General features: G+C 62.0%; 4 protein-coding genes across 4 annotated transcripts; 2 read left to right on the top strand and 2 right to left on the bottom strand.

Annotated features, from left to right (window-relative positions):
- The first annotated feature begins 39 nt into the window (after positions 1-39).
- On the top strand, positions 40-4,274 carry CAMK2N2 (calcium/calmodulin dependent protein kinase II inhibitor 2). The gene is made up of 2 exons (XM_069024909.1): positions 40-286; positions 2,706-4,274. The coding sequence occupies exons 1-2, from the start codon at positions 118-120 to the stop codon at positions 2,774-2,776; spliced, it is 240 nt and encodes a 79-aa protein (XP_068881010.1). The 5' UTR covers positions 40-117; the 3' UTR covers positions 2,777-4,274.
- On the bottom strand, positions 3,345-9,100 carry EEF1AKMT4 (EEF1A lysine methyltransferase 4). Its single transcript, XM_069024908.1, has 3 exons — positions 8,880-9,100; positions 7,738-8,021; positions 3,345-5,348 (listed from the first exon to the last, which is right to left on the bottom strand). Exons 1-3 carry the CDS (start codon positions 9,049-9,051, stop codon positions 5,046-5,048), a joined length of 759 nt encoding a protein of 252 aa, XP_068881009.1. The 5' UTR covers positions 9,052-9,100; the 3' UTR covers positions 3,345-5,045.
- A 25-nt stretch (positions 9,101-9,125) lies between these two features.
- On the top strand, positions 9,126-12,270 carry ALG3 (ALG3 alpha-1,3- mannosyltransferase). Its single transcript, XM_069024902.1, has 9 exons — positions 9,126-9,317; positions 9,756-9,855; positions 9,943-10,090; positions 10,264-10,424; positions 10,562-10,682; positions 10,929-11,134; positions 11,362-11,438; positions 11,635-11,779; positions 11,881-12,270. Exons 1-9 carry the CDS (start codon positions 9,167-9,169, stop codon positions 12,068-12,070), a joined length of 1,299 nt encoding a protein of 432 aa, XP_068881003.1. The 5' UTR covers positions 9,126-9,166; the 3' UTR covers positions 12,071-12,270.
- Positions 12,271-12,674: 404 nt separating this feature from the next.
- On the bottom strand, positions 12,675-27,186 carry VWA5B2 (von Willebrand factor A domain containing 5B2). The gene is made up of 22 exons (XM_069024897.1): positions 26,494-27,186; positions 20,941-21,096; positions 20,382-20,543; positions 19,844-20,057; positions 19,573-19,727; positions 19,020-19,151; positions 18,784-18,908; positions 18,474-18,650; positions 18,282-18,392; positions 17,955-18,157; positions 17,539-17,653; positions 17,279-17,464; positions 17,041-17,200; positions 16,675-16,964; positions 15,351-15,576; positions 14,921-15,265; positions 14,713-14,850; positions 14,517-14,636; positions 14,187-14,264; positions 13,918-13,987; positions 13,585-13,693; positions 12,675-13,292 (listed from the first exon to the last, which is right to left on the bottom strand). The coding sequence occupies exons 2-22, from the start codon at positions 21,077-21,079 to the stop codon at positions 12,684-12,686; spliced, it is 3,864 nt and encodes a 1,287-aa protein (XP_068880998.1). The 5' UTR covers positions 21,080-21,096; positions 26,494-27,186; the 3' UTR covers positions 12,675-12,683.
- Positions 27,187-27,425: the final 239 nt, after the last annotated feature.

The raw sequence follows: 27,425 nt of genomic DNA, 5'->3' as shown, positions 1-27,425 counted from the left end.
CTCCCCCCGGATGCATGACTTCATCCTTCCGCCCGGGTTTCCTCCCCGCCGCCGCCGCCGCCGCCGCAGACCGGCTCCCGGCTCGGCGCGGCGCGGCTCGGCCCGCTCGGCCCCGCCATGTCGCAGGTGCTGCCCTACGGCGAGGACAAGGTGGGCCGCTACGGCGCCGAGCCCGAGGCGGGGGAGCTGCCCTTCAGCTGCCGCCTGCAGGACACCAACGCCTTCTTCGGGGGCAACCAGGGCAAGCGGCCCCCCAAGCTGGGACAGATCGGCCGCGCCAAGAGAGGTACCGCCGACCCCCGCCTCTGCCCCCCACCCCCGCCTCAGCCCCGCGGCATGCCCGGGATCCCCGCATCTGCCCTTCAGCATCCCCGCGTTTGTCCTGGGACCCTCGGATCTGCCCTGCAGCATCCCCGGCATCCCTGACACTGGCTCCTGCATCCCGGCGCTGTCCCACGGCATCCTCGGAACCCCCACATCTGTCTTGAAACATCCCCGGCACTGCCTCCTGCATCCCTGATGCTGCCCCACGGCATTCCCGGGACCCCCGCATCTGTCCTTGCATTCCCGGCTCTGCCCTGGAATCCCCTGCTCTGCCCTGGAATTCCCGGCTCTGCCCTGCAGTATCCCTTGCTCTGCCCTGTAGCGTCCCCGGATCTGCCCTGCAGCATCTCTGGCACTGCCCCCGGCATCCCCGGCACTGGCCCTTGCATCCCCAGCACCATCCCATAGCATCCCCAGGACCCACGATTCTGCCCTTGCTTCCCCGGCATTCCCGGCACTGGGCAATGAATCCCTGGCACCCCCAACATCGCCCCACGACATCCCCAGGCTCCCGATTCTGCCTTTGTATCCCCAGTTCTGCCCCATGGCAACCCCTGTCTCTGCCCCACAGCATTCCTGCGACTCCCGGCTCTGCCTTGCATCCCCACCACTGTCCCCTGCCACCCCTGGCACTGCCCCACAGCATCTCCAGCGTTACTACCCCATTATCCCCAGCACTGCCCCCAGCGTCCCCAGAATCTCTGTCTCTGCCCTACATCAGCTTCAGCACTGTCCCCCGGCAACCCTGAGCCTCCCCAGCTCTGTGACTGACACCCGCCCCCAAAACCACACGCGCCCCCATCCCTTGCTCCAGACACAGCGCTGTTCCCCCAGTGCTGCCCTGCAACAGCCCCCCCCCCATCCCGGGACTACCCCTGGGATTACCCTGCAGCATCCCGGGGGCTGCCCTTGGAACTATCCCCCAGCACCTCCATGAGTGCCCCTGGGACCCCTCGGAACTGCTCCTCAGCACCCCTGGGACTGCCCCCTCTCATTCCGTATAAATAAGCCTTTATCCCAGGATCTCCAGGAACAGCCCCTCTGGCTCCCTAAACCTCTCTCCTTTCACGTTTCTGCCTGCCGCAGAGACCCCCAGCAGCCTGTGGCCATGCTGATCAGCAAATCCCCCTGCACCACTTAACTGTCCCCCCAGGACTCCATGAACCTGTGTCCTGCCCCCCCCTTACTTTACCGCCTGCCGCAGAGACCCCAGTCAGCATCTCCCCCGCTTCCATCAGGACCCAAATAACTGCCCCCCTCTCCTGCCTGCACCCTGATCTGTCACCATTGATCCTCCCCAATGCCTTGGGGACCCTCAAAAATGGCCTCCGCTTTTCCTGCAGCCCCCATCCCACCTGCTTGGGGGTCTTCCATAGGCAAACACCCCTCCTTGAGCTGCAGGGACAAGGGTGGGGGGGAAGAGCTCCCCCCCAGCACAAATGCACCCCAGCCCCTCAGGGGGTGAGCTGCTGCCTGCTCCACTGCCCCCTTTTGCAGTGGTGGAGGCTGGGTCTAGCAGCACCCCCCGGGGTGATGGGGTGTTGGGGGGTCCATCTGCTCTCCCAGTGATTCTGGTGATGGGGGGGTGTGTGAGGGGGATTAATACACCCCCAGAGCGGTGATGGGGGATTACTGACCACCCCGGTAGTGATATTGGGGTAGGGGTCTGCCCTCCACCCCCCAGAGTGATGTCGATGGGGGGTACCTGCCCAGCCGGTCATGGCGTGGGGTGGGGGGAAGATGTGTGTGTAGCTCCCTGGCAATGCTAATGGGGATCTGTCCAGCCTCCCACTGCTGCTGCTGCTGGTGGGGAGGGGGCTCCCCAGTGGGTAATGCTGAGGGGGGTCTCTCTGGAAGGTGACAGTGACGGGGGGCTGTCCAGCCCCCCATGTGATGCTGACGGGGGTTCGTGCAGCCCGCCATGTTGGTGGGGGGCTGTCCGGCTCCCCCAGCGGTGATGCCGATGGTGAGGGTGGGTGTCCTGCGCAGCGGGTGATGCTGATGGGGGTCTGGCTGCCACCCCCGCCGAGCAGGCGGTGCCCCCCCCCGCTGGGTCATTACCCATTCCAGTCCTGTTGCTCTCATCAGCGCCTGCCGCAGAGAGGAGGGGGGGGTCCTTCCTGGTCTATTCCTGCCCCCCCCTTCCCTAATCACCCATCCAGAGGCAGCCGGCTGGCTGCAGAGGGGATGCTGCCCCTACCCAAGCCGGGCAGGGGGGTGATCCCCCACCCTTCATCCCGATTACACCCACCTGAACCCCCTTTGCCCCTCTGCCCAGCACCTGGGGGGCACACCTGGAGCCCGAACGGGGTGAGAGCCGGGGTAGAGGGGCAGAGGCTGTCGCGTCCCCTCGCCCACGCGCCCCCCGCCTGTCCCCGCAGTGGTGATCGAGGATGACCGGATAGACGAGGTGCTCAAGGGCATGACGGAGAAGTCGCCGCCGGGGGTGTAAGCCGGGACCCGCCGCCAGGACCCGCCGGCCGAGCCCCGCTCCAGCCCGCCGCCCCGCATGCTGGCTGGACCGCCGACGAGGAGGGGGAGGCCATGCCCGCTGCCCCCCTCCCCGGCCCGGGGGGGGGCTCTGCAGCCACCACCACCCCCCCCCGAGCCATGCACTTTACCCCTCCGCCTCCCCCGGGGCCGGGACAACCCGCCGAGCCCCCCACCCTGGGCGAAGACCCCCCTCCCCGGGGAAGGGGTCCAGCCCCCTGCTCCGCGGCGCGTCCCCCCCATCCTCCTTGGCGGAGGGTCCCCGAATTCCGGGGCGACCCGGCCCCATGAGCAGGGGGGGAGCGCTGCTGTCCAGAGACATTTTTTGCTCCATCGTTTTTTGCATGAGCTTGGTGGCCCGGGCGGCCGGCCCGGGGGCCGAGGGTCAGCCCCACCACTCCGGCACGCTTCTTTTTAAACAGAAACTCCTCATATTTGTATTTTTATATCCGAATCTTTGTTAAAAACGATCTGCTGACGTTGAGATGTCGAAGTAACTGCATCGAGAAAACAAACGAAAACAACCAACCAACCAACAAAAAAAGGTTCATATTTTTTCCATAAGAAAAAAAAGACAAAAAAAGAAGAAAAAAACGAGGGGAAAAATTAAAGGGGGGGCGAGAGTTATGGAGGGAGCATGAAGAAAGCCACAGGAGGAGGGAGGGGAGCAGGGACCCCTGGCCCGACCCCCCGCTGGCAGGCAGCAGGAGCACCGGAGGGTTTGGCAGCATCACCGGCCGCTGCAGTTCCCTCCCGGCAGCACCGGGGCAGAGCCCACCGGGGCCAGCTGCGGGTGCCAGGGGGCCACTTCCCCTCGCTTGAGGGTGGTGGGGCCGGGGGAGAGTGGGGAGGGCAGGGACCGGCCTGAGTCGTTGTTTTTAATTTTATACTTTAATTTAATTTTATTTTTTAAGAAGCTTCTCGGGGGGTTCTGATGTGCATGAGAAACTTGTCATCTTTTTCAATAACCTACGAGTGGCATTTATGGAGACAATGATGCAAAAAAAAAAAAAAAAACAAAAAACACAACAAAAAAAACCAAACAAAAAATTGAGAAAAAAAAAAGAAAAAAAAAGGTACTTGTGTCATGATGTTCTACGAATGATCCATTGTAAATTTAAATGCCATTTTTCACTGTACTGGTGAACAAAATGCAATGAATAAAATACATTCATGTACCCAGGTGAAGCCAGCAGCCGCCTGCTCCTTTCTGTCCCTTCCTCGTGCCAGCTGGTTTTTGGGGTGCCTGTGGGATGGGGTGGCTTGGCCAGGGTGGGGCTGAACCCGGAGCCCTTCGCTGGCTACTGGTGCAGGGGGAGCCTGCTGGCTGACCCACTTACGCCTTTCGCCTGAAATAGCAGCCCAGCAGCTCGCGCCTCTGTGGTGTCACCGCCATCCCCCCCAGGAGGGTCCCCTTTGCCCGCCCCAGGGGGAGTTGGTGCCCAAAGAGCCCCTGCGGACACTGCCAGTGGCACCCATGCACTTGCCACGCCAGCACACACGCGCAGCCAGTCCCGCCCGCACACGGTGGCCCACCCGTCACCCACCCTGGCACACGCCTGTCACCGCACTGCTGGCCCCAGGCACAGGGGGACACGGGCCAGGCGTGCGCAGCACACTGGGATTGTCACCACAGGCAGGAGTGGGGATGGATGGAGACAGAGGCAGATGTGCTGCCCTTCCTGCCCTGTAGCACCCCCTGCCCCATGCTGGCACATCCCAGCCCGGACCCCCCACTACCTGGGTGGGGGTGACAAGGACACGGTGCCCTTGCACACCCCCATGGCCGGGGAGGCTGGGGCAGGGGTCCTGGTGCAGGATGGGGCGGGGGGGTGGAGCACTCCCAATCCTGCCCACTGTAGCCAGTGCCAGCACCCCCATTCTGCCCTCAGCCTGGTTGCCTGTGCCAACGGGAAGGGATGGGGGGCAGGGAGCCACTCCCCGCAAGATGGATGGGTGAAATTAAACCCGATTTGGTTTCATTACTGGCTGCAAAGCCTGGAGTCCTGGCTGCTCTCCAGCTCAGCAAGGAAAGACCAGGGAGGGGGCACAGAATCACCGGAGCATCCCACTGCCCCCCAGAGGAGGCCAAGTGTCCCCCTCTTTCCTCCCATTACTCACATCACTGGGCAGCTCGCAGGGGGATGGCACTGGTTCCCTGTCTGCCACCTGTGAGGATGGTGCATCTTAAGGCTTTATTGGGTGGGGGGAGGTCGGGAAAGCCCCCTGGGTCACAGCTGGATGGCAAGGAGATAGTCCTCATCGTCGTCCGGGGGGGCGGGGGGCGGTGGCGGGGCGGGGGGCGGGGGGGGCTGGTGCAGCCGGCGCCCCAAGGCCACGTCACGGGGGTCCAGGGGCTGCCCCTTGCGCATGACGTAGAGGAAGTAGTGGAAGGCACCGGCGCCCCCGTCCCCACAGGCAGCGTGGCGCAGGGACCAGCCGAAGGCCTCCTGGGCATAGTGGGGCTTGCGGAAGTGGGGCTGGGCGAAGGTGATGGAGATGAAGCAGCCCCCTGGGCGCAGCACCCGGCTCACCTGTGTCAGGAGAACCCCAGGATGGGGTGGGAGAACACAGTGAGGTTCTCTACTTTGGCTCCGTTCCCAGGGACCCCATCACCATCTGCCAAAGACCCCTCCCAGCCTTTCCCATCAAACCCCCAAATCTCTTGTCCTAACCTTGACCCCCTAAGAGACACCCCCGTTCTGATCTGTCCCCAGGCCACCCACAGCCCGGGGCAATCAGGAACAGGGGTCTCCCTGCACCCCAAAACTCTTCACTCCCACCCACAGCAGACAGTATGGAAATCCAACCCTGGCAGGGGGAAATGCTTTACCCTTCCGAGCACAGGGCCCCCCCCAAGCACAGCAGGGGACACCCATCCTACCCACCCTTTCCCAGACCACCCAGGAGTACCCCCCCACCAACACCCAGAATCAGAGGGGGATGCGGGGGGTGTTTGATGGGAAAGGACTCAACCCTTTTAATCACCATTTTCTCCCTGCTGGAATTAAGCCCCGCTAACAGGATGGAAAAGAACATCAATTTTCTTGCTTGGCTTTATCCAATGTCAAAAGGCTTTTACGGCCAGTGCCCGCGTGCTCAGCATGCAAAGGCAGTGCCCAGGGTGGGCGGGCGTCCAGCCCCCTCCCCGGCACCCTGCCCCAGGCGGGGACACCCCCAGGCCCCCCCGGGCAAGGGCAGAGAGTCACCGCTGCAGGGGACAGGGCTGGGGGCCAAGTGGGGGGTTTCCCGAGCTCTGGTTTAATCCTGCTGGGAAGCTCCAGCTGGGGAGCTCTGGCTGGGGCCAGTGGAGGGGACAGGCAGCCTGTGTGTCCTACCGTGCTGCAGCGGAGGCTTTTGAACCAAACCTTACTGGTTGTGGCCAGGAAAAGGGGAAGGCAGGTCCCTGCATCCCTCTCTGGGCACCTAGCTCAGTATCTCTCCTGCTAAGCACTTGAAAATCTGCCCTGAGAAGACCCCACAGCTTCCCAACCTATGGGCGGGGAGGGGGGTCCCCGGAGCTGGGGGCAGGCAGGGATCTCCGGCTGGAACTGAGCAAGGCATCCCGCATGTCCGCATCCCATCCCTCGTTAATAGAGCGATAATGGCCGTTGCTTAGAGACGAGCGCAGGAAACCTTCCCATCCGTCAGCTGGAGCAGGGGGGGCCAAGGGGGGCCGCTTCCCGCTCCAGCACCCGCCACACCCGCTGTCCCCAGTTCGCTGGGACAGGGTGTCCCTGGGGTGTCCCCACAGGCAGGGTGGACTTTCAGGTCCTTACATCCCCCCAGGGAGAGCAGGACAGAGACTGTGAACCTCCCAATGAAGGGGGATGGGGGTGGGAAGGGAAGTACCACGGCCAGACCCCTCTGAAGGGACCCCCAAAGCAGTGAGCAAGTGGGAACACCCAGCGAGTCCCCCTGGGGATGAGGACAGCAGGGACAGGCTGCGGGTGGAAGCTGGTACCCAGAGATGCTGGGGGAGGGCAGGGACTGAGCAGAGGATTAAAAAGGAAAAAAAAAAAGGGAAAATTAAATCCCTGCCGTTTGGCAAAATGACAAGGACAGGCAGCAGCGCTGGCAAGGAGGGCAGGGCACGGATAGCGAGCACAGCCCCACTGCCCTGCCAGGGGTTGCACTCCCTCACAGGCTCAGCGAGGCAAGAGAGGATTTGGGAGGGTTGTCAACAGCCACAAGCACCCTTCCAGCACCCCGTGCCTGCACCCCAGGGTGCCAGGGAGGTGCAGCAATTAATTATCCTGGCAGTTATTCCCGCGGGGTGGGAGAGGCTGCCAGGACCCGCACCCCTGCGCCGGGACAGGTTCAATCCGGTCCCGACACCGCCAATTAACGGGGGCCCGAGGCATTGCCTGTCCCCGTGGCAACGCCATGGCCCTGTCGATGCTGATGGAGTTGCCATGGCAACACCGGACCAGATGATGAGGACCCCAGCTAAGGCGATCGAAGCTGGGGCGGGGGGTGGAGGGGGGCAAGAGCTCTCACAGCCCCATGGTCATCACCTTGCCCTGGGCAGACAGGGCCACCTCAGTGTGCCCCCCTAGGTCCCCTACAGCCACCCACACTAGGATGGGGCCCATTTTTCCTGCCAACTCTTCATATTTAGGATGCAAATAAAGAGAGGGGTCCCCAGCAGGACCCAGGGACACATCCTGCTCCATCCACCTCCCCGGGAAGGAAATGATGGGGTGTAAGAGGGGGCAGTCTCCCACCCCCAGGAGTGCTGGGAGCCCCCCAGGTGCCCTCCTGCAGCACACCTGAGGGGGTAGCACTGGCTGGGAGGACAGAAGAAACGGCTGGGGCACCCAGGGAAGCAAGCTGGTGAGGAGGCACTCTGCACCTTCCCCCACCCCAACTGGGGATGGGATCCACCCTCTGCACCCCTACTCAGGTCCCCCCACCCCGTACCTCTGCCAGCACCCGGCGCATTGCAGTGGCTGCCTGGGGCGAGACGTCCCAGGGGTCGGTTTCCTCCACCATGAGCACATCGAGGGTGCCCTTCTCCAGCACCACGTCGAAGGAGGCATCGGGGAAGGCGAGGGCACGGATGTCCATGACAGCCCAGCGCAGGCCAGGGCAGCCGGCGTAGCGGGCACGCATGGCCGCGATGCAGGCGGGGGAGAAGTCGATGCTGGTGACGTCGGTGTAGCCCAGCTCGTGCAGGTCGTGGCTCAGGGCGCTGTTGCCACAGCCTGTGTGGGGCACAGCTCACACAGGGCTCGGGGTGCCCATGGGGGTGCTGGCACCCCAATTCTGTTCCTCTGGACCAGGGGATGGTGGGGGTGGGTTGGGGCTGCTGGAGAGGGGCAGGTGATCGCTTTGATGCCAGTTAGTGAGTCTTGGGGTAGTTATTAACTACCCCTGTCCTGCAAGGTGAGTGCTTTGGGCTCCTATCTTGGGGCAGCCCTGCACACCTGATCCCCTCACCTTGGGGTGGGATGCGTGGGGAGGCTGGAGGCAGGAAAGAGTCAGGGGGTGTCCCCAGTCCTCTCTCCCGCAGTGCTGTGGGGCAGGAGCCAGCCATGGTTCCCAAGAGCCTGCTGGATAATTCCAGTGGGAAATTACGGAACTTCGGTGGGGGACTTAACCGGGAGTGATGGAGAGAGGGATGGAAGAACTGGTGTCTCAGCAAGACGCGGGGAGAGCCCCCCTCCCATGCCCACCCCTTGGAGCCGCACCGCTGGGGCTCGGCCGCTCACCGGCGGGGCCCGGTGGGATCCCGGGGAGGGGGTCGGATTTGGGGGCTATTAAGCACAGCTGGCAGCGGCTGATCCGCTAACAAGATCGGTGATTACACCCGCTTAATCCCGCCGGCCCGGCGGCGGATCAGACCGCAGGTGGGATTACGGGGCGGTTACACCCGCCCCGCCGCCTGCCAGCACCGCCGGCACCGGGGCCACCCCGCCGGGCCGGGCCATGCCGGGCGCAGCTCCCGGTACCGGCCCGGTGCCACACCGCCCCCTGGCGGCTAGCGCCAGCGCATCCACCGGCGGGACCCCGAGCCCCGCCCGCCCGCCCTCCACCGGGCACGCCCGGCACGGGGCACGTACCGAGGACGAGGATGCGGTCACCGGGGCGTAGCTCGGGTTCCAGCTGCGGGAGAAACCGGGAGAGCCCCCCCAGCCACTCGCGGGTCTGGGCGCCCTCCCGCCGGTACAGCGCGTCCCAGAACCGGCGCCGCCCGTACCGGGGGGGGCCGGCGGGCGCGCGCCGCCGCTCCATGCGCGGGAGCGGGGCGGGAGCACCGGGCGCCACGTGCCACCCGCGCCCCCACGTGCAGCTTCCGGCCCGGGCGGGTGCGCCGCGCTAAGCGCTCCGGGCGGAAACACGGAGCGGAATGGCGGCCGGGCGGGGGGCGGCGGCGCTGCGGCGGGCATGGCGGGAGCGGCGGGCGGCGCTGCTGGAGCCCCGCTACACCCCGCTGGTGGCCGCCTGCCTCTGCCTGGCCGAGGGCGGCGTCAACCTCTGGGTCATCCGCAGGGTGCCCTGTGAGTGGCGGGGCCCGGCCCGGCCCGGCCCGGCCCGGCGCTGCCCCCGGGGATGGCGGGGCCGGTCCGGGACAGCGCGGGGCGGTCCGGGGGCAGGGACAGCTCGGCCCCGGGGTGGGCGGTGATGGCGGGGCTCGTCCTAGGGCAGCGCGGGGAGCCGGGATGACGCGGGCAGGGGGACAGACCTGCCCCGGCCCCTCGGTGACAGCATCCCCCGGGCAGGGAGATAGGGGCGGGCGGGGGCGCCTGGATGGGGCCAGGGAGGGACATAAGGCTGGGCTGGGGGTCCTGGATATGGCAGGCGGGGCAGAGCCCGGGCTGACAGCATGGCAGGGCAACACAGGGTCAGGCTGGCGGGTTTGGAGCTGGGGAAGCCCCCACAGCCCCTGCAGTGCCCTCCGGGTCGCACTCGCCCCAGCTGACCCCGCCGTCCCGCAGACACCGAGATCGACTGGAAGGCCTACATGCAGGAGGTGGAGGGTTTCGCCAACGGCACCCTCGACTACACGCAGCTGAAGGGTGACACCGGGCCACTGGTGTGAGTGACAGGGACACCCAGCTCTCCGTGACCAGCGGCTCCCGGAGGGGCCGCGGGACCCCGGCCCTCACTCCCGTCTCCCCACAGCTACCCCGCCGGCTTCGTTTACATCTTCCTGGGGCTGTACTATGCCACGGGCCGCGGCTCCGACATCCGCCTGGCACAGTACCTCTTCGCTGGCCTCTACCTCCTCAACCTGCTCCTCGTCTTCCGCATCTACTGCCGAACCAACAAGGTACCCTAAGGCCAGGGTCCCTGCCGGCTGCCTCGGGCCCTCCCCTGCTCTGCTGAGCCCTCACCCCAGTGAAACGGGAACAGGGTCAGGGCTGAGGCTTGGAGGAGCTCAGTGGCAGCACGGAGTCTAGGGCAGGCTGCTGATGGCCCTTTTGTGTCTCTGTTCCCTGCAAGGTCCCTCCATATGTTTTCTTCTTCATGTGCTGCGCCTCATACCGCATCCACTCCATCTTTGTCTTGCGGCTCTTTAATGACCCTGTGGCCATGGCCATCCTCTTCCTCGCCATCAACCTCTTCCTGGAGGAGCACTGGTCCTGGGGCTGCCTGCTCTTCAGGTGAGGGGCTGGGAGCTGCTCTCCATGGGGTGCTGGGTGTGTGAGCCAGCTCGGCCCCTGGAGGAGGCTGCGCTCGGCTCAGGGGCTGCCTGGGCTCCCGTGTGGGGTCCGCAGTGGTAATGCAGCTTCCTGCTCAGCCTGGCTGTGTCCGTGAAGATGAACATCCTGCTCTTCGCCCCTGGACTTCTCTTCCTCCTCCTGCAACGGTTTGGCCTCCTGGGCTGTATCCCCAAGCTCTGCATCTGTGCCCTGCTCCAGGTGGGTCTCTGCACTGGCTGTAGCAGCAGGGAATAATGGGCTACCCTGCCAGGCTGGAGCCAGTGGTACCAGCATCTGTGGCCTCTCCCAGTAAGCTGGGTGTTGATAAATAATCTAATTCACGTGACTTTCATCTTTGGCTGACTGTCCCTGTCACCACACGTGACACTGGGGTTCTCAGGAGGTAGCTGAGGTGACAGCAACGTGGTGTAGGGCTCTGTGATGGTGCTGATGTGTCCCTGGCAGGTGGTTCTGGGCCTGCCCTTCCTGCTGGTGAACCCTGTGGGGTACCTGACCCGCTCCTTTGACCTGGGCCGCCAGTTCCAGTTCAAATGGACAGTGAACTGGCGCTTCCTCCCAGAAGAGGTTTTCCAGAATCGAGTTTTCCATGCTGCTCTGCTCCTGGCTCACCTGGCTGGCCTGGGGCTCTTTGCACTGCACCGGTGGCACAGGTGAGAGCTGGGGTTCCCCATGGGTGCTGGTCCCTGCCAATCCCACGTGCAGGATACATATCCATGACTCCCTTGCCCCTGCAGTCCTGGGATTGCAGGTGTGAGCTGGAGGGCAGTTACTGTTCTGTTTTGGGGAATGTACTGCCCAGGTGTTGTGCCTCACAGGGGAACGTTGGGGTGGGAGAGAATTTCAGCAGCTGAGATCGATGTTTGTGCTTCCCCCTCAGTTCCAAAGAAAACATCCTGACTCTGTTGAAGGATCCTGGCAAAAGGAAACCCACATCCCCTCGCTTGACGGTCAACAATATCCTTTGGCAGGGTGGGCAGCAACCTGGGAGAGAGGGAGAAGGCAGGGCAGGGCGGAGCTTGGTTGGGTTCCAGGTCTTGCAGTGCTGTTGTACCAGCCTGCCCTGGGGAAAGGAGCTGTGTTGGACAGCTGGGGAGCTGTTGTGGGGTCACACCTCCAGCCTCCTGCGTTTGCCTCCTTAACGCCAGTGCATGGATTGTCTTCATCCTCTTCTCCTCCAACTTCCTGGGTGTCTGCTGCAGCCGCTCCCTGCACTACCAGTTCTACGTCTGGTATTTCCACACGCTGCCCTACTTACTCTGGTGCACCCCGACCACCAAGCTCGCCCACATGCCCAAGTACGTGCTGGCAGGGAGGGGGAGCAGCCATCTGCTGGGGGCCTGGGAGCGAGGATGGCTGGTGTGTCCCCCATGCTGACCCCCAGCTTTCCCCCCTACAGGGTGCTGCTGCTGGGCGTGATCGAGCTCTGCTGGAACACCTACCCCTCCACAGTCTGCAGCTCCCTCTCCCTCCACATCTGCCATGGACTCATCCTGCTCCAACTCTGGTATGGCACAGCCCCCACGCCAGTGTCACACACCTCTCCACTGAGCAGGAAGCCCACAGCCATGTCTAAGAAAGCCCAGTGAGAGTGGGGATGGCTGGCTGGTGGGAACTGGCTGCTGGAACTGCCCTGTCTGCCTGCTCTTTTCCCACTTGGCTCCCAGGCTGCCCACAGCATTCCCAAGAGGGCCATGAGCCCTGGAACTGTGCAAAGGGGGCAGGTGTGGCAACCCCCAAAAGGCAGGACTTCCTGAATAAAGGGGGCTTTGTGTGCCCTTCCCCAAAATCCTTGTCCTGTGATGATGTCAGAACGACTGTCCTTGGGTTTGCCCCGAGGGAAGACAGAGCAGCTTCTAGGGCCCTGGGCACTCTCCCTTCCCAGCCATGAGAGAGGGGTGCCCAGGGCCGGGCAGCAGCCTCTGGGGTGAGGTTAAACAGAGGATCTGCAAAACTGCTTTGCCTCATGGTTTCAATTGCTTTGATGGAGCCCGGGAACCCCTCTAGCACAGCTTTTCCTATTCCCCGTCTGCTCCCTCCCACCAGAGATGACTGGGAAGGGGGTGACCCCCTCCTAGGATTCCGGTCAGCCCTGGCATCCCTGGCATGTCCTAAATGGAGCAGGCAGCTCTCTGCTCTTAACAGAGACACCAGTGCAGGTGGCTTAGAGCCAGGTGTCTTTATTGGCCCCTCAGGTGGCCGTCAGACATTGTTGGGGTTGTAGCACAGCATGTTCAGCTTGATGTTCTCGTCCCAGTGACGCAGCAGCAGAAACAAGTGCCTGGCTGCCCCTTTGAGGCAGCCCACATCCACCCCCTCGGGCAGGTGCTGTGCCTGCAGCCACGTGTCCGCCTTGGCCGCCACCAGCTCCCACTCCTCAAAGAACCCAGCGCAGCGATGCTCCAGCCACGCCAAGGCCACCGCCGTGGCCCAGCTGGCACTCTCCAGATCCTCCAGCCCCACGTCCTGACAGCTCACGCCGGCCTCAGAGGGGGCAGCTGATTGGGGCCCAGTGTCGGATTCGGAGCCGTGCCCACTGTCTGCCTGCGCCCAGACGCCTGCACTGGGCACCTCGGAGCAAGTGCTCCGGGACGGGGGCGAGCTGGGCTGTGGGGCTGTGATGGGCTCCTCACCCTCCTCAACCCTGGGTCCTGCCTCAGGGCTGGTCCTGGCCCCTGGGGATACGGGGCTGAGGCTGGCACGGTGGGAGGCATAGGGGGAGGCCCGGCGCAGGCGGTCCAGGGGGATCTGCACCACTTCAGAGAAGCTCTCGGTGAGCTGGAACGGCCCCCGGGCTTGTTGCAGCTGCACCTGCAAGGAGGGGGGGCAGACAAGTGGGGAGGGCAGGCAGGGATGCAGGCCCACCACAACCCCAAACACTGGGGGCTGCAGGAGTAACCCTGGGGAACAGCAACAGTCTAATGCCCCCCAAAAAGCCAGCCAAGATCCCCAGAGACATTTAAGGACGCAGCAGGGCTGAGCAGGCACCTACTGGGAGCATCTCCCGCTGCTTGTGCTGCCGGGCATGACCTGGGTGGCTCAGCTGGTGCCTAGCAGGGCAGGTCCCCCCACCTGGGGATGGGCACAGGGAGCGGGCCCTTACCAGTGGGAGGTAGTCGTGGCTTGCATGGTGGCTGGAGCGCTCGCTTTCCGGGCTGAGGCACTGCGGGCGCAGCACCAGGCTGGGACCTCTGCGCCTGCTCAGGCTAAACCTGTGGGGTGACAGGCAAGGTAACAGGATGGGGAGGAATTCCTGAAAAGCAGCTGGACACCAAACTGCTGCAGGGAAGGGGCTGGAGCACCAAATCCCCCACTTAGGCTGCAGGAGCTGGCAGGGGACATGGGACCAGCAGCTCCCAAAAAGTGGCGCTGTCCCACTCTCCCCAAAAGATGCCATTTTTTGGTCCCTTGCATCCCCCCCATCCCACAATGTCACCTGGAGCCTGCGATGCTCTCTGTGGATTTCTGTGAGCCCATGGAGGTGATGGAGGGGCTGGATGGAGGCCCTGCAAGGGGGAAGCATTAAACACAGTGGGAATATGATGCACCCAGAGGTGTGTCCCACTGCCCAGCATCTGGGAGGGAGCTCAGCCCATGTGCCCAGGGTAGTGAGGGCACACTGGATGCTCCAGCTGTGGCAGGGCATCGAGGGTACCCCCTCTCCCACCCTCATCCAGCCCTTGGCCCCCTGCAGCCTGGACACACCGTTTGGATAGTTCTGCTTTTCCCAGCCAAAGGTAGGGGAGGAGATGCTGCCCGGAGACCTGGCAATCTCGTCTCGCTCTGCAAAAGAGCAAAGTCTTGAGGGGTCCCGGGCCCCAGGGATCCTCACAGCTCACAGCTGCTGTCAGGGGCTGCTGTGCTGTCCTCCCACACCACACCCCCTCCTCCCCAGTATGGGGCAGATGCCTCGTTCCAGTTATCCACAGCACTCCAGGCAGGACCAGCCCCACACAGCCACCAGCTGAGGGTCCCCAGAGACCCCAGTGCAGATCCCTGGGGAGCATAAGTTGACATTAAGGTCTGAGTCTGTACCTGCAGTGCCAGGGGCCTCATCCTGCTCCTCTACATCCTGCTGCTGACCCTGACCGGCTGAGGAGCTCCGGTGGTGCCAGTTCCCTGCTGCAGCAGCTCGTGTCCGGCTGGCTGAGCCAGCTGCAAGGGATGATGCCACCTCAACCCTCTGTCCCCTTGCTGCCCCCTCCCCATCCCACCAGCCCCTTGTCCGTACCTATGCCCCACACCTCGGGGGCTGCGGGCAGGGCTGCCTGCGTGACACCGTCCACGGGCACCAGGCGGGTGTAGAGGGAAGGCACATTGCAGGCTTTGCTGGTTTGCACGGCTTTCAGGCGGAACCGGCGGGCAAAACCTGCCCGGAGCAAGGTGGTTAGAGCGGGGGGGATGCCGGAGCCGCCGCGGGGGTTCGCACCAGCACCCACCCTGCTCCAGCTTGGCTTCCCGCTGCGCCACGCTCTCATTGTCCCGGACGACGGAGCGCGCTGCCAGGCGGTGCAGTGGCTTGTCCCAGGCTTTGGCCACCCGCCGCGGCGGGTCCTCCCTGCCCGGCCCCTCCCGGGGCTGCAGCAGTGACTCCAGCGAGGCTGTCACTTCCCAGGACACCGGCTTGCCGGCTCGCAGCGCGTGGATCACCACCTGGCAGCGCAGCGGCAGGCTGGCATCACCCAGGCCGGGCTGCCCTGGCTCGGGTGCTGGCGAGGCACTGAAGAGGTAGGAGGGCTCCACCAGCATGTCCCAGTCCAGGTGGGTGGGCGAGAGGAGGTTATCTGGGCAACGGCAAAGGGTGGGCTCAGCAAGGCAGGGGCACCTGGCTCCATCCCCACCGCCCTCGTCCCCACAGCCAGCACACACTCGACTCCACCGCACTGGGCTGCATTTGCCGTGGCTGGGGTCCCAGCTCATCCAACCGCCCCTCCAGGGACTGCTTCCTCTTCTGCGACACCTTTTCCAGGGCCTGGCAGAGCCGATGGGCATCCAGCTCCCCGTGTGGCGTGGAAAAGCTGCGCCCAGCCAGGGCAGCACGTGCCAGCACCTTCTTCTGCCGCGCCAGCTCCTCCGTGCTCAGGGCCACCGTCACCTGCGGTGGGGACAAGGCTGTTGGCAAGCCCAGCACAGAGCCCAGGCTGCACTGAGCTGCGATGGGGCACCTGCGCCTCTCTGGCTGCTGGCTGGAGCCTCGGCTGTTGTCAGCCCCAGTGCTCTGCAGGCTGGCACCAGCTGCCTCCCAGGGATGCTCGCCTGGCACAACAGACATGGGAAGCACCCACACAGGAGTTTGCAAACATCCCTGGGGACTGACTCAGGCTGACGCTGGAGTTGCCAGGGATTTGTGTGTGCAGGAAGCGGGGTTAACTAGGATACTCAAGCTAGATGATGTTACAACGGGATGCATTCCCCAGTAAAGAGTGATATCCCTGCATTGAGATGCTTCCCCTAAAAGCCATGTCAGGGCAGTGGCACCCATGCCACCTCTCACCCCGGCAGCAGGGAGCTGGGAGGATCATTTACTCTGCAGGGAAATCACTTACGCTTGACATTTCAGCAGCAAAGATCACCAGCTGCGCTGCTGTGCGACAGGAGTGGGTTACCTAAGCTGTGCCATTGGGAAGGAGTGTGTCCTGGTGCTGGGTGACAGCAGGCCTCACCCAGCCTTGGGGCATCATCACCAGGGCAGCTGCCTTTCCCCATCCCAGCAACCCAGCTGAGTTTTAAACCCAGGTATGAAGCAGCAGGGATGTGGCCCATCACTAATAAAGCATCTGGCAGCACTGGCTGAGGGCTGAAGGAGCCAGGCAGGGGCCCAGCCAGCCAGCCCTTCCTCTCTGGCTCGACAAATTTGTTATGTGATGCCAGCCCAGCTATTTTCACTTGGTTTCTGCAGCATCAAGGAGTCACTGAGCTGGCTCAGTGTCTGTTAGACACCCAGCTGCCTGCTGGCCAGGGACACTGAGGGACCAGCTGCTCGATCCCTAGCTGTCCCGCTTCAGTAGGGCAAAACCACTCAAGGAGCATCCCGATGGCATCCATTGCTGATCCTTGCTTAAAATCCAGGCTACAGCACTCCGTTTCCCAGCCCAGGGGGCAGTTGCCTGGGCACAACAGGGCAGCAAGACCTCAGCTAAGCTATGAACAACCCCCACACCATGAGCTCCTGCATCCCCATTGGCATCCTTACCTTGGTGCCAGCCAGGGCAGAGGGCAGCGGGGCAGATTTGGTGGAGGACTCACAGAGGGACAGGCTCTTCTGGCCCTGCTGGGAGGTGACATCAGCACCAGGGGCTGACGAGCCACTTTCGGGGGCCACATCCCGGGAGCCAGTGGACTCGCTGCTGGTGGAGCTGCGGGAGAGCAGCCCCTGGCTGCGGTCGGTGCTGACAGAACAGTGTGTCAGGACATACTGCTCCTGGATGTAGGAGGGCTGGTAAATCCGCTTCCAGATGTCTCCCCCAGAAACAAGATCAATACCTGCCCAGTGAGCACACACCCTGTCAGCCCATGGCTCCCACGACTGCCCCCCATCCCAGCTCTGGACCCCACTCACTCCGCTCTGACACCTCTGTACTTCCAGCAAAAAGCTCCAGGGAGGCATCCCCAGCTCCTGGGTTGCTCTGGGGTGGCTGGTGGCTCTCCCCAGGACTGGGCACTTCCTGCTGGGAAAGAAAGGCTGAGCCCCGGGAGCCCTGGTGAGCCCCTTCCTGGCCCTAGGAGAGAGAGGACACCAGAATCAGCCCCCCAGCACTGGGACCACGCCGTCCTCCCCAGGCCAGTGCCGGTCGTACCAGTGGGCGCCTGTCACCGAAGTGGGAGATGCTGTAGAGGACGCAGTAGCTGACAAGGCGGTCACCGGGGTAGAGGGCCGGCAGCTCAGTGGGCGAGAGCAGAGCCTCCATGCTGTCAGGGACGTACCAGTCTATGGTGATGTCGCTGATGGCCGGCTCGATCGCCTTCTTCAGGGACTTGATCAGCTGGGGTGGGGAGCGGAGGCAGTGTTAGACACAGCGGTGTCCCCAGTGCCCCCATGCCCCTGCCCAGGCATTACCTTGGGCTGCAGCCTCTCAGCCGGACTCAGGAACTCGGCATGGCCCCGGCTCACCTTGGCCATGGCCTTCAGCAGCCGCCGGCACGCCCGCGGGCCCATGCCAAAGCTGAAGCACCTGCAGGAGAGCCAGGGCATGGAAAGCCATGGCTGGGCTGGGGCTGGGGACTGGCAAACCCAGTGGTGAGCCCTTTAGCAGGGATGGGCAGGGGGGTCTGACAGCCAGAGTGCTGCCCTGGCCGCGTGCTGGGCTGGGGCACCCCAGGCAAAGCGGAGCCAACAGGCTGAGGGCTGTGATGGGTGAAGGACACCCTTGGGGCAGGTGCAAGTGAGACTTGAGGCTGCATAAGGAGAAATCGGTGGGAACAGCGCAGGGGATTTGGAGAACACTGAGACCTGCTGCGGTTCTGGGGCCGTACCTGACGGTGCTGGCCTGCCTGCGCACCAGCCGGAGGATCCTGCTTGCACTGCCCGCTGCCGCACCGGTGAAGAGGAACAGCTGGCGAGGGTAGCCGTGGTGGAGAGGCTGTGCCAGTGCCCAGCCCAGGGCTGCCAGCAGGTTGGTGCCGCCAGGGTCCGCCCGCAGTCCGCCAAGGTGCTCACAGGCACGCCGCAGCGTCTCCTGGCCACGTGCAGAGCCGGACTTGCAGCAGCCCCTGGCTCACCAGCCCCCACCCTGAGTCAAGGAGCTGGGAGGAGGACAAAGAAGGGCTAGTGGATACCCAGGATTTGCCTGTGATACTCACATTGCTGCAGAGGCGACTGGATGGGAAGAGCGGCTTGATGTCAGCGCCAAAGCTGGCGATGTTGAGCAGTGTTCCTGATGGGAGGCTCTTCAGAGCCACCAGCAAAGCCTCCTGAGGTGACAGCAGGGACCAGGGACAGCTGCTAAGGACTGGCCACCCAGGGAGCACCCCTGGACCCATGGCCGTGCTCACCTTGACCCTGTCAAGGTCAGGGCCACTCATGGTGCTGCTGCGGTCAATGAGGAAGACGATCTCGCGGGTGACGCTCTGCAGGTCCCCAGGGACGCCCTCCACAACCGGGCAGAAGTTCAGCATCAGCACGGGGTTGGGGAAGATGTCTTTGTGGAAACGCTTCTGCACAAAAGCCACCTGCGAGCCAGGCAGGTCAGAGGCTTTCTCACACCCCCCGGACCATGCCAAGGTCTTCCTCACCCACATCCCACCATCTCCCCCTTTCCTCCTCCCCCTCCTGGCTGGGGCAGCAGTAGCCGTGCCCTGTCACCTGTCTCTCGCCACTGCTGTCCTTCCTGGCAATCTGCGCGTAATCCCGGCGGCTCCGGATGTGCGCCTCGTACTCAGGGTATGTCATGGTGCCATCCTCAATCACCAGGTGGGGGCTGTGGGGCTCTGGGGGCACAGGAGAGTTTCAAGCTACCCCGTGCTACAAGGGGCTGGGGGATGCTCTGGATGTTTTTGGGGTGATGTCTCAAATCCCCCACGGGGACCATCCCCCCTCACCACAAGGGTAGAGGATGATCTCCAGGTCCCTGTCATAGCGGTGGGGCTCAGCCAGAGTGACGCAGGTGGTGGTGGCAGAACTGGCCCAGGGGTCGGCATCAGCTCTCAGGGCATGTGATGGGCTCTCCAGCCCTGCAGAGAAGGGAAGGCAGCAGGAAATCCCTCACAAACCCCCTCCTCAGCCTCCCACCCACCAGGCCCCACAGCAGTGGCTTGTTCCTGACAGAGCTAATGGGATTGACTGGGCCAGCAGCCAGGAGCACATCCCCACCAACCAACCATCTTCCCCTCCTCCCCCATCCTCAGTGCATCACATCTCCCCAGGGAAGGAGGCTGCTGACCTAGAGCTGCCCAAAGGCACAGGTAGGGTGACTGTGAGGGGTCCCAGCCCCAGGGATGGAATGGGAAAAGGGCTTCTTCACCTGCAGGGAGTGCAAGTGGATGCCTGGGGACAGGGCCTCACATCCTCCTAGAAGCATGGAGGGACCAGGGAACACCACCCACATTTTGAGGAGGTTTTACACAACCAACTGATAACACCCAAGCCACCCACCTGCCAGCAAGCAGGGGCCCTTGACCAGCAGCTCAAAGGCAAACTCATAAGGAAAAGGATTGTAGGGTCGTCCCCGAAAGACGTCCATGCTCTCCACAGGCGCCACAGTGGGTGACTGGCTCCGGGCACCTGGCCCCCCAAAACAGCTGGTGGGGCTGCAAGGGGAGAGGGGGTGATGGCTCCTGCCCCCTGCCCTGCTCACTCAGCATTGGCATCACCCCCCTGGGATGGCAGAGACTGAGGAAGCCATGAAAATCACCATAGGGCCAACCTGTCGTCACACAAGCTTGCCGGCTCGCTCTCGGGGTCGGCGGGGACGTGGGGCGTGAGGATGGGGGGCAGGAGGAGGCGCAGGGCCCCGTCCGGCAGCGTGGGCAGCTCCTGCACTGTGTTCAGGGCAACAGCCAGGCTCTCCGAGGGGCACAGTGTGCCAGTGACAATGATGAAGGTGGAGCGCTCCACGTCCTCATCCAAGACAAGGTGGCCTGGACAGGAGAGGGATGAGAGATGGGGGGAGGTCAGCGAGGCATGTGGGGTTGTGGAGGAAGTAATGAGTGGCCCTAATTGCTCCTAAAGGTGACAGTAGAGAACAGGTGTCATGAAGGGCATGCAAATAATGGCAGAGCCCCAGAAGAGGTGGAGGGAGGGGAAAGGAGACATTGAGATCTCCAGCCTCAGAGACCCCCCAGGCACTGGGGTGGCCTGGCAGGGGCTCTCAGCCCCTCATACTCCCTCACACTTCACCCCTACCCATTCTGAGCCTCCTGGCCAGGAACACCCAACAGCATCACCCATTCCACAACACTTACCACTGGCACAGCGGCGCAGCCGGCCGGGGCTGGGGCTGCACTGGAGGCAGCAGTCCTGCACCCGGTGCCTGCTCTGGACCTGGAATGTCACCCGCCGGCTGCCCACTGCTGCCTCAAAGCCGGCCACCACCTCCGACTCCTCCAGAGGGTAGATGAAGATGCCTGCAGGCAGAAGAGAGCCCCGAGGCAGATCCCAGCACAGCCACTGCTGTGGCACAGAACAGCCCATGGGAGCCCCGCTGAGAACCTGCCTGACTCACAGCACGACTGAGATGCACGCGAGTGAGATACAGGAGCAAACCAGAGCCTCCTAACCCAGAGGGAGGATGAAACCCCCTCTTCCTCAGTGATGGGAATCTGCTCAGTCTCACTCTCCTCCTGCCCACAGTGTGTGACAGTGGCCCCACCTCTGCTGGCCTCTGCCTTTGCTCCCCAAACTGAGCAAGGTTTGGGGGCCAGGACACGGGTGGGCTGGAGACAGGATGCTCTCCAGCACAGGGGTTTTAGGGGGCCATGCAGGCAGCCTGGGTCCCTGCTAGGCCTGATAGCCCTCCCTTACCTTCCACAGGCTCCTTGTGGGGGTTGGTGTACAGGAGATGAGCAGTGATGCTCAGGGAGTATCCGTTGGCACAAGCCTTCACCGTGGAGCTCTTCAGGGGCAGAGCCTCCCAGGACGAGAGGGTGTAGAGGCCTGGCATGGTCCCTCAGTGAGCAGCTGTGAGCAGAGGGAAGGCAGGCACTGTATGCTCAGGGACGGGGGTCTGCTGGAAGGGGCGTCTGCCCACAAGCCATTTCCATCTGCCCAGCCTGCAAAGGGAAGCAGGTCTCCAGCCCTCCCACAAGCCATGCTGCTCTTCAGCATCCACAGAACACATGGACCTGGACCCAGGTCTCTCCTTGGATCCCCACCCATCTGCAAACCAGGTCTGGAGCCACAGGAGCCCACAGAGAGGGCAACAAAACTTCTGTGAGCAGTGGTTACATGCGAGCCACAAGCCCTGGCAGACAAGCAGGGTCTCCTGGACAGAATGGATAATGGCCAACCACATGCAGCCCATCTCTCAGTCACCCCAGAGCAGCTCCAGAGCCTCCCCAGACCATCTCCTGCACTGGCTGGGAGAGAAGCGTCTGCTGCTCCCATCTCCATTCATCCACAGAGGTTACCAGGGTAATTTGTTTTAAAAAAAAAGCCAACCAGAAGGGTGAGAAGCCCACAGTGTAACTAGGACAAAGCAGCGAGCAGTGTTTGCTGGGGGTTTAATAATTAACAACAAGGTCAGTGCTGCACGGAAGAACAGCACCGAGGGGAATGCACTGCAGGGTGGGGCCCGACAAGTGGATGATCATCACCTTCTTTGCCCAGAAATTGATGTGTCTGGGGTCCCACCCTTTGGCAGGAAGAGAGGTGGCTGGGGATTCCTTCCCACCAGGGCACCAACCCACTCCACACCTCTCTTCCCCTTGGGAAAAACATCCAGGAGCAGCATCAGAAATAATTGTCTAGAGTCAAGGCATCTCTCCAACATCAGCCCACCCTGTGCCATCAAATATTTGTGCAAAATATTCGTGTCAGCCTTAGCCCCGGCTGTATGGATCTGGGGACAGTGTGCATGGGGTCTGCACCTCTGCTCTGTATCCCCTGCCTGCCCCAAGCACCCACGACCCAGCAGCAGCGAGGCCCCGCCCCACGCCGTGTGCTGGTGCTCCAGCACACGATGTGCCCGGGGCAAGGACAAGGCCAGGTACAAGTGAGCCATCTGGTGTCCCCATCCAGTGGCCTTCATCCTGGGAACAACTCATAAGAGCATCAGTAATGGGAGGCTTGGGGTGCCCTCGGCATGTGGTCACAGAGTGCCTCTCACAGAGCATCTTTGAAAGCAGAGCAGGGCTCCATCCTTGGAGGCAGCACTGGGACCAAACTCCCAGCTGGCACAAAGCAGGGGGCCTTGGAGAAGCGCAGAAGTGCATTAACAATGTGGCTGCATCCCAGGAAAATCAGTCCATTACAGCAGAGGAGAGCCATTTACCTGCTCAAGTGGCATTGCAGGGCTATGCTGACAGATCCTGGCCACCCAACCACGCCCCATCATCAACAACCCTCCAGCCTCTGTGCAGGATGCTGCACACACTGCTGAGCCCCCCAGACTGTGTTCCCAGCACATGAGGTGGAACAGGGTCCCTGCACAGTCTGCTGTTCCTCCACACTTGCTGTTCCACAGTTGGGAACATCAACAGCTGGTTCCTGCCCTGACCATAGCACCCAGACGGGATCTGGAGACCAGGATGCCTCCAACCCAGCCACACTGAGTCATTAAAGACATATTTCTCCCCAAAGCTGTTTAATTTGTTCCCAAGGCACCCAGTTTAATGCTCAGCAACGTGTCCGCTATTTGCCGTGCTGCCTGTCGGCCGGGTCACTGCCAGCTTGTTTACCAGGGACTTACTGGAGAAGCTGTCCCGGCTGCTTTTTATCACTTCTCTTTACATTTACCCTCACAGAGTAAACAGGCTCCATCTGGCCCTGCCACGCTTCGTGCTGGCTGCTCTAAGCCCCATGGTAATGAATAAAACCAGAGCTGATGGTCCTCACCCCAGTATCTTCATCCTCTTTCCCTAGGGCAGCAACTTGTCCCTAGATACCAGCATGGCATCACCAACAGGTCCCCAGCCCTCTCCCCATCCCCAGCATGATTTCCAGTGCCTTCACAGCCCTCTCTTCTTCCTCCCCTCCACCTACTGCCTGCAGGAGCTGGTTTAACCAGCAACAACCCCAGTATAAAAGGGCTACAGCAGGCTGGGGGCAGCTCTCTGTGCCGGCAGCTAAAAACCGTCTGTGAAAGCGAGAAGGAGCTGACTCTTCCCTAGGTCAGAATAAATCAATGCTTCTCTTCTTGCCTGTGGGCAGGCTGAGTTTTCCAGCAAGGCTGCTACAGGGAGGCAGGTGCCTGAGCCCAGTGGACCCTGCTTAGCTGCCTGGGGAGTTGTCAGAGTTTCACCTGCTGCAGCAACAGCCGCCCAAGCTGGGGTTCAGCACAGTCCAGGGGAAGGAAGAGGCCAAACCCGACACAGGCAAACCCAGCGGAAATTTCCATTGGTGACAGATACACAGGCAGGTTCAAGAGAAAGGATAGAAGGAAAGGAGCCCAAGCCTCTGCAAGAGTGCCTGGAGTGAAGAGCCATTGCTGACCCTCCTGCTTCCCTGGCCTCCCCTCCCTGTGAGACATCCCATGGAGCACAAGGGCAGGAGAGCAGGATCCATCCCAACTCCTGGAGCACAGAGAAGGCTATGGAGTCAGGAGGTGATGGTGCTGTTGCCCTACACCCATGGGACACACCACTGCAGAGAGCCCAAAGAGGAGCGAGGGGGAAAGGAATTGCCGGATGGTGCAAAGGACTATCTCCAGCCTGTGGTGCCTCCTGCTTTGTCTGGTGGGGAGTGGGAACAGAGAGCAGAGTCCACTGCACACACAAGCTGGGACTCACACCCTGACTCCAACACCGCATCCAGGACCACCACCTCCAGGACCTGAGCTGCTACTCTCGCCTCCCCAGAGCCATTAAAACCCCCGGAAAAAACCATCCTTGTGCCAGGGAACAGGAGTTACTTGCCCTCAGTGCACCCTAACACAGGCACCTCCCAAAAGAAAAGTCTCAGCCCCATGCATTTCCCCTGACAAGGGCAAATCCTGGCAGGGCAGCCCCACAGAAGGGTCCCAGTGTCCCCCACCACGGGACAGCTGTGGCGTGGGCCAGGGACTGGTTGCTGATAACCTGGAGCATGTTCCCAGCAGTTACTGGAGCCAGCCCTGTCCAGTCCCTGCCAGATGGTGATTTCAGCACTTTTGTGGCCCTGCTGTCTCATCTCCACCTCTCACCCCTCCTATGACCCAGAGCTGCCCTGACAGCGGATGCGCAACCCTGGGACAGCGAGGAATTGCAGGACACCCTCAGGGTCCCAAGGCCACCGTGGTCCCTGCTCTGCCTGCCCCTGGCCCTTACCTGGAGGAGGAGGATGAGGATGACACAGAGGCTGCAGGCTCCTTTCAGCACCCCTGGGTCCCTGCCTTCTGCAGAGCTCTCTTCCCTGGGGATGGGTTTCCCTGCCCCTCTGTCTGGGCGGCTGCGGTACCCGGGGGATGAGCGGTCCTTCCCCGCCTCTCCTGCTGCAGGCTCCCTCTCTGGCACTGGCTCCTTCACCGCCCTCGCTCCATCCCTCACTCCCTGTGCCAGCAGCAGAGCTGCTCCAAGCCCAGCCTCATTAAAGAGACACACTCCCTAGTACCGGCACCCCGGGGGGGGCAGGGGAATGCTCTCACGGGGAACGCTGGGGGTCTCAGGGGACAGCCAACACCCCCAGAGAGTGACAGGCACCAGTCAAGAGCAGAGTCCACCGCTGTGGGCTGCTCTGCACCCACAGAATAGTCCAGGCAAACTAGGGTACTGGTGAGACCCCTGGTGAAGCTGCAGCAAGGAAAACCATGGGGTTTGTCTGACTGGGACATGTAACCACCGCCTTGTTTGTGTGCCCCCCAAACAAATAATGGGGCAAAATAGCCCCCATCAGCCAGCTGAACTCTCCAGTACAAATAATGTGGGCCACAAGTGTCACATCCAGCTTCACTAGGAAAGGTCTCAGCTGCCCTGAGACCACCACAAAATGACTCGGCGCAGCAGGTAGATGCTGAATATCCACCTCAAACCCAGATGTCCTGGGGTTCCACTGGGCTGTCCTCATCAGCCTCCATATGCTGCAGTGAAAGCGTAGCACTGAGGAGCTGGAAAGGGGGGATTGAGGGACAGCCCAGCTTTTGGGTGACAAGTGTGACAACAAGCTCCCCTGGGGAAGGCGGAGACAGTCAGGAAATCCCAGCGAAGTCAGGACATGTCTGCTGGCAGGGAGATCTCACAGCCAGGGCACACTGGGAATCCCTCAGCCACTGACAGCCCCACATTCCCAAGCAGGGCCAGAGAAATCCATCAGATTTGGGCTAATCCCTGCCCTGCCTTTCCCAGGCAGCTCCCTGTGCTATAGATAGGACTGTGCTGCTGCAGCTCTTTTTATAGAGCACACCGAGAGGAGTCCCCCCCACCTCCTGCACCACAGAACCCACCGTCACAGCCACACTGAACCTGGAGCCACTCCAGACACAAACTGGGGCAGAAAAATCCAGCAGCACCACGAGGGGAGCAGTCCCCAGTCCTCAGCAGGTATTTATAGATCTCACCTCTGAGTTGACCCATATGCCACTACAGCTTCAGCTCCTTGACACAGGTTTCACAGGTGACAGCAACAGAGAGAAATCTTGGTGGAAGAGGCCCTTTGCTGCACACTTAGCATGAGACACACTTCCCCTTCCTGACCCCTCACCCTGAGCTTTAGTCAACAATTATCGGGCCAAGAGGCACTCTGTGCATCCCTAGGGCTCTTGCTAGAGCACTCTGAGCCGTTCCCTCCCCCATGTGAGATGCCCCATGGCATTTCACTTCCCCTCCCCGCGCAGAGAGGAGAGCTGCAGCGCGCAGCTGCTCCCCTTCTCCCTCCTTCACAACCACAGGAGAAGGATGCTAACCCATGTGTTATCCCCCTGTGACAGCTGCCAGCTCTGGGAGCTGCTGGAGGCCCCGCACACCACAACATATCCACACAGCCTGCAACATCCATGGGACTCCCGCTCCCATCGTCACAGCAGGTGCCGCAGCCACTCCAGCCCAGCCCCAGAAAAAAACCCACAAGCTTTGATTTTTCTCTGAGATACCATTTCTAGGCCAAGCTGAGGCGAAAGAAAAGCGTCCAAATGTGAGCGCTGGTTCAGTGCCACCAGCCGGGATGATGGAGCTTGGCCAGCCACAGCATCAGACGCCGGCCCAGGCGTGAGAGCAGGTGAGTAACAGCGGCATGTGCAGCGCTGGGGACACAGCTGAGCCTCCCCCAGCACACTGGCAACCTTCAGCAGGAGACACAGAAGGGCTCCATCCCAATCTGCTCCCAGTAGCATCAGGTATTTGTGTCCCTGCTCTATACTGTCATAGTTTCCCTACAGCAGCTCATGAGACACAAATAGACCTGGAGAGCCCGGCACCGCTTTTCAGCAGAGTGCTGAGCAAGCCTTACCATGGGTTAAACCCTACAAACAGAGGCCCAGCTCAGCCCAGTGGCTCCATTCAGCATCCTCACACCTCAGTAATGCCTCACCAGCAGCTGCAACACAACCCAAGGGACCAATCAGGCTGAGTATTTATCCCCAAATCACCTGTTCCTTGAGCTGAATTATCACCCATTGACAGGGCTTGCTGGAGGGGGCACAGACCACAGAGCTTTTACAGATGCTCTCAGGTCCCGAGTCGCTGACAAGTCCTGTGAATTTAGCATAAGTTTAGTTATTTTGGGAAATAACCCAAAACCCAGGCTGGCAGCAACAGCACTCAACAGAGCTGCAGCTCCTCAGACCCCACTGAAGCTTGCACAGGCAGAGGGTTTGCCCTTGGGGAGAGAGGCAGGGGTGTCCTGTTTAGCTGCTCCTTAATAAGCAAGAACTAAACCGAATCCTGAGGATGGGTAGCCATAGAGGAGGAAGTAAAAATTTTTCTGATCAAAATCAGGCACGCTTTGGCTTAACCTGTGTAATATTGGTCTGCCCAGCTGTAGGGAGTTACAGAGGGCCTGGAGGGAGGAAACGAAACAACACATGAGCAGGGTTAGAGACGGCTGGTGGAGACATCTGGGATCCTTGGGGAGAGGCGCTGGGAATGCCGCCAGCACTTCAGCCTGCCTGACTGAAATCTTCCCAGGATGCTGGCAGAGGTAGATGGGGGGCTGGAAGCCCCTGTGGGGCTGGCTCTAACACAGACCCAGGCCACACACTGGTGGCTGCTGGATTTGCTTTCGGCAGGAGAAAACAAACGGGGGCTCCCAGCCGTGGGGGATCTCGCAGCAGCGTCCCCGCCGGGGCTCGCTCGATGGCGCCAGGCTCGCTGGAGAAACGAAACCGCATGGATTTGAGGAACCCGAAACTCTCGTGCCGGTGACGCGTGTCTCCGCTTCCT

Source organism: Aphelocoma coerulescens, chromosome 9 (assembly GCF_041296385.1).
Source record: "Aphelocoma coerulescens isolate FSJ_1873_10779 chromosome 9, UR_Acoe_1.0, whole genome shotgun sequence".
In the NCBI taxonomy this organism is placed as follows: domain Eukaryota; kingdom Metazoa; phylum Chordata; class Aves; order Passeriformes; family Corvidae; genus Aphelocoma; species Aphelocoma coerulescens.
The sequence above is the reverse complement of the archived record's forward strand: the minus strand, read 5'-3'. Positions and strand labels throughout refer to the sequence as shown.

Bases quoted from the DNA above. Each gene is read 5' to 3' on its own strand.
- CAMK2N2 (XM_069024909.1), top strand. From the start codon at position 118: ATGTCGCAGGTGCTGCCCTACGGCGAGGACAAGGTGGGCCGCTACGGC. The intron at 287-2,705 runs GTACCGCCGACC...CTGTCCCCGCAG, and splicing joins GATCGGCCGCGCCAAGAGAG to TGGTGATCGAGGATGACCGG.
- EEF1AKMT4 (XM_069024908.1), bottom strand. From the start codon at position 9,051: ATGGAGCGGCGGCGCGCGCCCGCCGGCCCCCCCCGGTACGGGCGGCGC. The intron at 8,022-8,879 runs GTACGTGCCCCG...TGCCCCACACAG, and splicing joins TGACCGCATCCTCGTCCTCG to GCTGTGGCAACAGCGCCCTG. The intron at 5,349-7,737 runs GTACGGGGTGGG...CTCCTGACACAG, and splicing joins TGCGCCGGGTGCTGGCAGAG to GTGAGCCGGGTGCTGCGCCC.
- ALG3 (XM_069024902.1), top strand. From the start codon at position 9,167: ATGGCGGCCGGGCGGGGGGCGGCGGCGCTGCGGCGGGCATGGCGGGAG. The intron at 9,318-9,755 runs GTGAGTGGCGGG...GCCGTCCCGCAG, and splicing joins GGTCATCCGCAGGGTGCCCT to ACACCGAGATCGACTGGAAG. The intron at 10,683-10,928 runs GTGGGTCTCTGC...TGTCCCTGGCAG, and splicing joins GCATCTGTGCCCTGCTCCAG to GTGGTTCTGGGCCTGCCCTT.
- VWA5B2 (XM_069024897.1), bottom strand. From the start codon at position 21,079: ATGCCAGGCCTCTACACCCTCTCGTCCTGGGAGGCTCTGCCCCTGAAG. The intron at 18,393-18,473 runs GTGAGCACGGCC...CTGTCACCTCAG, and splicing joins CTGACCTTGACAGGGTCAAG to GAGGCTTTGCTGGTGGCTCT. The intron at 18,158-18,281 runs GTGAGTATCACA...GCACGTGGCCAG, and splicing joins CCAGTCGCCTCTGCAGCAAT to GAGACGCTGCGGCGTGCCTG.